The following is a 9920-nucleotide window of genomic DNA, read 5'->3' as shown; positions in this document are numbered from 1 at the left end:
TTTTAAATGCAAATATATGTATACCAATATTGTATTATTTTTATTTTATTAAAATGAGTTAAAACGGAAATGTCGATTTTCATTTTCAAACTAAAAAAGAAAAATGCTTATGAATTTGATTAACTGAAATAGACTTGTTCTTTTGAGGCCTCATAATGATATTGCAGCAAAGGTCTGCAAAAGTATAAATGCGGCCCTGTGTACAAATATGAAGACACTAAAAAGCAACTTGAAGTCTGGTCCATAATGAGAAAACGGTGTCCCCCACCACCATTTTTGTAAATTCGTTCGTTGCTAATTTTCAATCTAAATTTAACGGCAAATTATAAAGACCGTCAGTTTCGTTAATGAGTGCCCGATAAATTTCTAGAATTCTCAGAGAGTAGAGATTTCATATTTTGATACGTTTTGTAATGCTTTCGTTAATAACGTGGACTGCATAAATTAGAAACATGAGAAGAAGCAATGTTTATTTTTCTACTTCACTGATGTAGTATCAAAATATCTTCCTTTATATCTTTTATTATTATTATATTTATAGCACAGTTTTGATATATCACACAATTTTTCCTTTCTTCTTCGTATTGCGATACAAAAATGAGTCTTTGGACTTCACAGAGGTGCCCGTATAATTTATTATTGTGCTGATTTATCGAACAGATTTGTTATTGTACGAATGCCTCCATGGATTCTAAAGATTTCAAATAATATGTTATTGGTATAATACCAATAACATTCAGTGTCTAAAATTTTAAAAATTCTTTTACTTGCATCACGAAAATATTTTATTTCTTCCTTTTTTTTCTCCTCCCCCATACATTCTAATCTGAATAATCGTATCCATCGTTAGGAGAGTGAATGCTCAGACATCCATGTGGGGAGATCTTTTTTTCCCCTCCCCCATACATTCTATTCTGAACAATCGTTAGGAGAGTGATTGCTCAGACATCCATGTGGGGAGATCTTTTTTTTCCCCTCCCCCATACATTCTAATCTGAACAATCGTTAGGAGCTGTGAGCTCGCCCTGGGGGGGAAAACAATCGTTAGGAGCTGTGAGCTCGCCCTGGGGGGGGGGGAAATAATCGTTAGGAGAGTGATTGAGCAGACATCTATGTGAGGAGATAGGAACCAATCAGCGCCGGTAACTGAATATCGCTTCTGTGATTGGTTGAGAGGTGATGTTCACTTCAATCCCTGCGCATGTTTAAAAGCGGTGAAAAACAAAAATTGCGCATCTCTCGTCAGTAATCCTGTTGTGCTTGTTGTGTTCACTAGCTATCGCACTATGTCTGGCCGTGGTAAAGGAGGAAAAGTCAAGGGAAAGAGTAAGACTCGTTCTAGTCGTGCTGGGCTTCAGTTTCCCGTTGGTCGTATCCATCGTCTTTTACGTAAGGGTCACTATGCTGAACGCGTAGGTGCTGGTGCTCCAGTGTATCTCGCCGCTGTGCTCGAATACTTGGCCGCCGAAGTCCTTGAATTGGCAGGAAATGCAGCTCGAGATAACAAGAAGAGTAGGATCATCCCTCGTCATCTTCAACTGGCCATCCGTAATGATGAAGAGTTGAATCGATTGCTCTCAGGAGTGACTATTGCACAAGGCGGTGTTCTTCCTAACATCCAGGCTGTACTTCTGCCCAAGAAGACAGAAAAGAAATCCTAAATTGGGAAACTAAATACAACGGCCCTTTTCAGGGCCACCAAATCCTGATAAAGGGAGCCTGATCGTACATTTCTTAATGGGCCTTTTCAGGTCCACTAAAGTCTTCATAATACACATTCTGTTAATTTAAATCGCAGAGTTGAAAGCATGATCTAAAATCATCTAGTTCAGTGCTTTTATGTCTGCTACATTGCCGAACAATTCCTCAGAACAGCTAACAAAGGGAACTTAATGTTTATTGAAAACTTTTCGTTCCCTTACCTTATGCCTGAAGTGGAATTGTTTTTAAATTCGTGAGAAGGCATGCATAGTTTGGCCCAAAGGTAAATTTACTAATAAAGATAGCTGTATTATTTGTTCCATTCATTGACGAAATAACTTTTTTTTTCATACAATGAAAGTGATAAATTTAGTAATAAAGCATTATTTGTTTAATACATTGACAAAACAAAGCGCGGTAATTTTTTGAACCCCCCCCCCCGTAAAAAAATAAAGCATAATTTAGTGATAAAACTTGCGCTGCGCGACGAAATATCAAGCATAGGGGAAATATTTAGTCACCGTGAAATGTAGACTCTTGTTTAAGACGTGCTCATCGGTTATAATTCTTTGTACGGCGTGGTTCTCGTGAAGGAAGATGCATAAGTGACCGTGTGTATATAAAACTCCGTGTACAACTATCGCCCCCATTTATGACCTAAAAAAAATTTCTTTTTTATCACTTGCTCTTAATCTTAAAATTAGTGATTTCTCGACTATACAAATGCGTATTTTACTGGTTTTGTCAGGTCTAAATTGGCTGACATCTGTTACTGGAAATATTCGAAATAAAAATGTCCTTTGGAATTAGATAATTTTCCAACCAGCTGGCTACAATGTATCAACTTGTTAAATATGAATGTTGTCAATCTACAGGAGAAAATATTTTGACATTTTTAGTGACAAATTGTGTGGAATGATCCAGGCAATTTGCAATTTTTTTTAACTTCTAAATGCTAAACTGTTCAATATTATTCCTAATATATATATATATATATATATATATATATATATCCTTGAAGGGATACTATGATATAGTCACATTATTACTAGCCTAAAATTTGCTACTTTTGTCAGGATTCCAATGATATGAGTTCACATTTCAGACTTGAAGTTACTACTAACTGCATTAAACATCTCGGTCTTCCTCAGTTATTTATAGTTTTTTTTATCATCAATCACTTGGCTATGATGCTGGGATACAGAATTCATTCATTAAATTTAAGACTCCAGAAACCTTCTCACTTTAGATTAGCTTTGTTGACACATTATTAATGCTAACAATGTCAAATTCCTCGTATTCTTCACTGTTATATGATTCTGATATTATCATCTTTTCATTCCCCTAATACAATATAACCTTGTCTTATATACTACAGCAACTCGTCTTCCTGTATTCATTTTAATTCTGACTTGACTAGTGTTGTCAAACCAGGACACAGGATCCGGATCGACGAAAAAAAAAAAAATCTTTCTGCAAATGAACTACAAATATCACAGTCACGAGATTCTTTATTTTATAAAAATAATGCAACTTAACTAGAAAAAAATCACTAACAAATATGAAAATTCTTGGTTTTATAAAGATCTTACAACTAAAAGAATCACAGTGATAGATATAAAATATTAGGTATTCAAGTTACTTGACTTTATACTTGAATCAAACACAAAATTTAAAGAAAAGAAAATCACAAATACATTTCCTAAAATTATAACTATAAGAAATAATACCATGGGCTTATTTTAACTATTTAAAAATCACGAAACTAATATTAGTTATCCTTTGTTTTAATTAAAATATTACTTTCTTTTTGAACTTATACTAGATTTGACCATTTTCAATAGAGCCTTGTTATTCAGTAAATAATCATGCATTTGAAGACAATTAAAATCATAGTTTTCGAAACATTGAAGAATACTTTCAACAGTATTTATTGAGTCTATTTCTATCCTCCGTCCATTGGATTTCCATTAAGGAAAATATTCTTTCCACGTTACCATTGTGATCAGGTATAGAAAAAACATATTCACATATTAAGTATAATTTCTGGGAAATTCCCATGCTACTCCTCTAAAACACTATTAATATAATAGGTATTCATTATTTCCCGTGTCCCAAGTACATCCCCATGTTCTTCCCCCCCCCCTTCCACAAGAGCTTGGATTTAGAAGGCATCTTTAAACCAAAATCAAGGTATGTACATAATTTTTCAACATTTTTTATTCTGCCATAATTGCCTTCTACACTCGCCCGTAATGTCCTAAATTATATATATATATATATATATATATACCCCTTTTGAGTTATGTTAGCCAATGTATTAAATATAAGGGACACTCCTAAACAAAAACAGGCTAAAATAGCCGTTAATTATACTAATATTCACATATATTATACAAATCTTTATATTGCTCCGGAAATTCCGTTTCCATTTTTGAAAATATAAATGCCCATTTTTCTGAAGCTATTTTTTTATTTCACTCTGAAGATTTTAATTCTTCCTCTAATATGGTTTTCAATGTGGTGATTTGATTAAATAAGTATGTGTCATTTATATCAATATTTTCTGTCTTCAAATATTCAAACCTTTTTTCCACACTGAATATTTTCCCAATGGTATTGATTGTCCACTGTTTTAAATATTGAACATTGTTTCATAAAATTTCGTTATTTCTTGTGAAATGCATTGATTTTTTTTTTAATTAATCCACTTTCTTCATATTTTTTTTATTATTGTTTTGACTTGAAATGGTACAAAATTATTATTGAACTTTTCTATTGCTGTTTTGACATTAGATTTTATAACCTCTAAAATTTCTATAATCGACTTTTTTCTTCCTTCAATTTTTAATATTTGAAAATGAATACTACTACATTGGCTATGATAGGCTTCATTAAGAGGGTGTTTAAAAAATCTAGTCAAGTCTTTGGTGCTTTTTCTTCCGACAAGAAAAAAGATTTAAGTGCATCAAATAATTTTATAGTTCGCTCAATAGCAGCGATAACCATCCTATTTTACAGTGTGACAGCAATATTTTATATTCTACATCCACAAAAGTGCAAAAATCCTTTAGTCTTTCTGTTCTTATAGTATATATAGCAAAATAATTAAACAGTTTTAAAATAATCTGTTCAACATCGCAAGATAATTGATCCGCCGCGGTTTGTAATGTATTGTGTAATATGTGGGCTGGACATCCAATTCCTTCAATGTCTGCTCTAATTTCTGTTTTTAGTTCAGTGTACACATTAATAGTACCTTTTCTTTCTCGGCCCCCAAAATTAACATTTGCATTGTCGCCGCTAAATCCGATGCATTTTTTAGTATTGATTTTCAAATCCCTCACAAAAATTGGCCACCATATCTGATGTCTCCCCTTTTAAATTACCCAATTTCAATAATTTTAAGTTTATGCCGGTCTTGGAAAAATACTGAATCATGATTGGAAAAATGTTTTCATCCTTTTGATTAGTAGCATCGGTGCTAATGGAATAAAATTAACAACTTTCAATTTCGTTACTAATTATATTAATCGAATTAGTCGCAAGAATCCGATTAATTAAACTCGTTTTCGCTGAAGAATATTGTGTTGCAATTTTTGAATCGTTGAATATTTTCGGTATTAGCCTATTGACACAGTCTGTAGACGCAAAAGATTGGTACTTGGCGCTGTTACATTGCAATTCCATTGACGTTACTGACAGGATGGGTGAAGCACAAGTGATTTTCTTATTACCCTTTATCTGTAATGAGAGTTATTTGGGAATGGGAGATTTGTGAGCAATAAAGCTCGCCCTCTGAGGGCAGTAGTGTTAGCTATGATCGGTTGAGAGAAGAATAGCCTTCAGTCTTTTGTGTTTGTAGTAATCAGTCTCATTGTAATTGACAGCTTGCACGATTAGTGGGTTTGAATGTGAACTTGACTGCACGAAGAATTTTTCTGCAAGATCACGAAGAAGGGAGGAGATGTATGGAGTACCGGTTTCTCGGTGAATTTGTGAATTTCTGATGAACCACGGTGCATCCAGGATCATCCTAAGGCATTTGTTTTGGATTCTCTGTAATTTTGAAATGTTTGATCTTGAAGTGTGACTCCATGCTGGTGAGGCGTAGGTGATGACTGGACGTATTACCATCCGGTAAAGAAGCAATTTATTATGTAGGTTCAATTTGCTCTTGCGGTTGATCAATGGGTAGAGCTGAGCTATGACTTTAGAAGATTTGGAGCACATGAGATTGATGTGTTTGTTGAAAAGGAGTTTCTTGTCCATCAATACCCCAAGATATTTGGTCTCTGAATGCCATGGGATCTTTTGACCAGAGAGCAGGATATCTTCTTTGTTGCAGATCTTTCTTCTTGAAAACATTATGGCTGAGCTTTTGAGGGGGTTCACTTGAATCCTCCAGTTGGTGAACCAGTTTGCTAGCTCATTGATACTTCCTTGGAGTCTAGTGATTGCTAGGCGAGGGCTGAGTGATCTAGCTCGAATAGCGGTGTCGTCGGCATAAAGGGCTGTAGTAGTTGTTCTTGGATTGAGAGGAATATCTGCCATGTAAGTTGTGAAAAGTATTGGGGCCAGAAGAGAACCTTGAGGTACTCCCGCTAGAATTTTGCGCCTTGAAGAAACAATTCCGTTGAGTTTTACTTGCATGTATCTTTCATTGATATATGAATATATGAGTTTCACAAGTTTAATTGGAATATTGTTTTCAATTAGTTTGAAGATAAGGCCTTGATGCCAGACCTTATCAAAGGCCTTGGCAACATCCAAAAACACAGCAGCAGTGTGAAGGTGCCAGTTAAAACCATGAGTGATATGTTCTGTTAGTCGGCGAATTTGTTGCACCATGTTGTGAGCTTTGCGAAACCTAAATTGCTCATTTGGGATTATTTTCTGTTGGTCCACTGCTGATTGTAGTCTTGATAGGATGACCTTTTCTATTACTTTGCCAAGACAGGAAAGAAGACTGATGGGCCTGTAGCTTTGGGGAAGTTGTGGGTTATTACCAGGTTTTTTCAGAGGTATAATGTCCGCGATTTTTCAATCTGTGGGAAAGTACTGGAATCTAAAAATGGAATTGGTAATATTAACTAGATGAATTATGGCTTTCCGTGGGAGTAGCTTTATTATTCTATTGGTAATGCTGTCCGGGCCGGGGGCCTTTTTATTCTTCAGATGGGAAATGATATTTATTATTTCTGTTGGAGATGTTGGGGTGATGGTTTCTGAATCATCCTTAGGCTGACTTAGTGCATATCTAACTTTACGATGAACTTTGTAAATAAGATTGATATTTAAGTTTGCATAAGATGGGCTGCATTGATTTTCCAGATTGTCAATTAGGGCTTCTACTTTTTCTTCATCTGTGTGTGCAACTCCAACATTGGTCTTTAAAGAGGGAAGTGGTTGTCTTTTGGTACGAAGAGAATTTACAAACTTCCACATGGAGTTATCTTCTGGGTTGATTTCCTTCAGTTTGGTTTCCCATTTGGAGTTCCTGTGGACCTGGAGGGCTTCTCGAACCTGTCTGTTCAAAGTGTTTAAGGTTGCTTTGTCCTGCGAGGCTCTGGTGTTGTGATATCGCTTTCTGTCCTTGTTTTTGGCTCTAATCTGGTCCATTATCTCTTCTGGGATCCAGTTAGGAGCGTGAAAGACAGTGGTTTGAGTGACATGCTATTGCTGTGTTGATTTGTCTAGTTAAATTGTTTACAGCATGATCTATTTCTTCTTTTTTACGAATGACAGGGAGAGGACCGATGTGGATTGGAAGAACCTTGGAGAGCTTGTCCCATGGTATGAAAGAATAATGGGGAGAGTTGGTCTTGAAGTCCTAACCTGAGTAGGATGGGATTATGATCTGAGTTAAGCTCTTCTACTGTCTCCAGCTGGTATTGATATTTGATGTTTCTGAGGATAACTATGTCTAATACATCAGAACTTCCTGATGGGCTGTAGTGGGTCCAGCTACTATTGATGAGTTGAGTAATGTGTAGTTGTATAAGGTACGGCCTTTGGTGTTGATTGACGAACTGAACCAGGCCGTATGTTTGGAGTTAAGGTCTCCAGCTATAATTATGGAGTCCGTGGAGCCGAGGATGGAGTCTAAGTCTGCTGTCAATAGTGGAATACTGGGAGGATTGTATGCTGCGTAGATTTTGAGTTTGCCAGCGTTACTAGTGTGCACTTCCACACCCGTCACCTCAAGGTTAAGAGTTTGGGGGTTGGTCAGCGAGTTGTGGCTTAAATAATTTTTGATAAAAATAGCTGTTCCGCCTCCACTAGAGTTAAGTCTGTCTGTCCTGTATAAAATATAACCTCTTAATTTTGGGTTGTTTGATGATCTGAGGTGGGATTCACTGATCAAGATTATGTCTGGATTGTATCTTTTTGCAAATTCTTGCAGCTCGAGAATTTTGTTTGTTAATTCTCGAGCTGCAAGAATTTGCAAAAAGATACAATCCAGACAATTCCCCCGTGACTTACACTTAAATAACTGTTACAATGTTTACAAAAACCTTCGTATTCTGTCCTGCCTCTTTTGATAAAAGGATAATTTTCACTATATTTTTCTAAAAATTTGCATTGTCTCTTCGGCATTTTCAGTAGGGCTAAAAATAAATAATGTAATTAGAAACGTTATTATTAATTTCAAAGAGTATATTTCAAGTAATTACTAATGACCAAGTTTTAAAATAGTAATAATAACTTACATAAGAAAACGAAACACAAAATAAAATATAGTAAATAAATCAACGGTTAACGGAATGAATGTACCCTGGCTCGCGGTCGAACAGTAGTGTAAATTTACGTGATCACTGCAAGTCCCCTCCACGGAAAAAGTCGTGTGCAGTGATGTGATTAGGAGGATATTTAAAGTCGACTACTACTGTAATGCAAGTATGATGTGAAACTGGTTTTGTAGTGTAGCTGCTAAATTAACTAGTAGAGACGCGATTATAGTTTTTAAATTATATACAAGAACAGTAAGTTAACAACACAGGTAAGTGGAAAGTAATTGGGAGATTCGATAGGCCTAACCGCCATTGTTGATTAATTACTAAAAGCAACTGAATCGTAGACTCTCTGCCCCACGTTGTTGATGGGTTTTTTCGTAGCTCTTACATAACTCAAGGAGACTCCCGATTGGTATGGAAGGCATCCAGGAACAGATTAAGACTCTAAACAAGGAGGAGTCATTAGAAGTTTTAAAACTTATCATGGCAAAGTTTGAGACTGACACCGTGTTATTTAAACCTGTACGCGAAAACAAATGATCCAGAAGTAGAGGATGAAGAATCCTAAGGGGAATTCATAACTGTTCCACCATCTAAAAACCCCCGTCCTCAGGGAGCAAAATATCACATACTCCTGGGCAAAAAAACTCAGATGAGGGAGTTAAAATCCAGCCAGCCACCGTCACTGACTACAGGCAGATGACAAGGCTATTGGACACCAAAAATCTTCCTAACCATACATTCGCTTTACCGAGTTAAAAGACCTTAAAGGTGGTAATACATGGAGTCACAGAAGGAATCACTCCAGAAGAAATCTCAGCTGATTTAAGCAACCAGAGCCTGACCCCAATCAAAGTAAGTAGGATGCTGAGGTCTGATAAAAGGCCAATGCCTTTAGTACTTGTGGAGATTGATGACACCCAGCAGAAAATATATGAGCAGAACTGTCTGCAGTCTCAGAATTACTACAGAACCTCTGAGAGAGCATCAGCAAGACAGTGCCACAGATGTCAGCGGTTTTGGCATGCTGGGCCAACTTCAGGTGCTTAAAATGTGGTGAAGGCCACCAGACAATCATATTCACCAAGCCAAGATCTACGGCAGTTAAGTGTGCAAATTGCAGAGGTCCTCACCCCCCCAACTATGAAGGATGCATAGTACACCCAAAGAACTGCTGGTCTCCCGAAACCGCTCATCCATCACCCAGCAGTGACACCCTGGGGAACTGTGCAGATCCCCATCCAGTTCAAATAACCTCCACCTTGACAGCTCAAAAAGAAAATCAACCCGAAACCAAGACCAAAACATATGCCGAGGCTGCACGATCCAAGAATACTTCCTCCAAAGAATTTACGAGCTCCAACCTTACATCAGTTCTAACTGCTTCCCTAGCTACCATGCTTCAGGAATTCAGCAAAACAAATCCTACACCATCCTTCATGAAGAAATTCATTCAAGGTACCCATTCCATTATGACAGCCC

General features: G+C 36.6%; 1 protein-coding gene across 1 annotated transcript; it reads left to right on the top strand.

Annotated features, from left to right (window-relative positions):
* The first annotated feature begins 1264 nt into the window (after positions 1–1264).
* LOC150097222 (histone H2A-like) lies at positions 1265–2014 on the top strand. Its single transcript, XM_090407721.1, has one exon. The coding sequence runs from the start codon at positions 1287–1289 to the stop codon at positions 1659–1661; it is 375 nt and encodes a 124-aa protein (XP_090263847.1). The 5' UTR covers positions 1265–1286; the 3' UTR covers positions 1662–2014.
* The last annotated feature ends 7906 nt before the right edge of the window (positions 2015–9920 follow it).

This window comes from Typopeltis vanoorti, chromosome 17 (assembly GCF_054136105.1).
Source record: "Typopeltis vanoorti isolate ZY-2024b chromosome 17, IOZ_Tvanoo_1.0, whole genome shotgun sequence".
Classification (NCBI taxonomy): Eukaryota; Metazoa; Arthropoda; class Arachnida; order Uropygi; family Thelyphonidae; genus Typopeltis; species Typopeltis vanoorti.
Note: the sequence above shows the minus strand (reverse complement) of the source record. Positions and strands in the feature narration are given on the sequence as shown.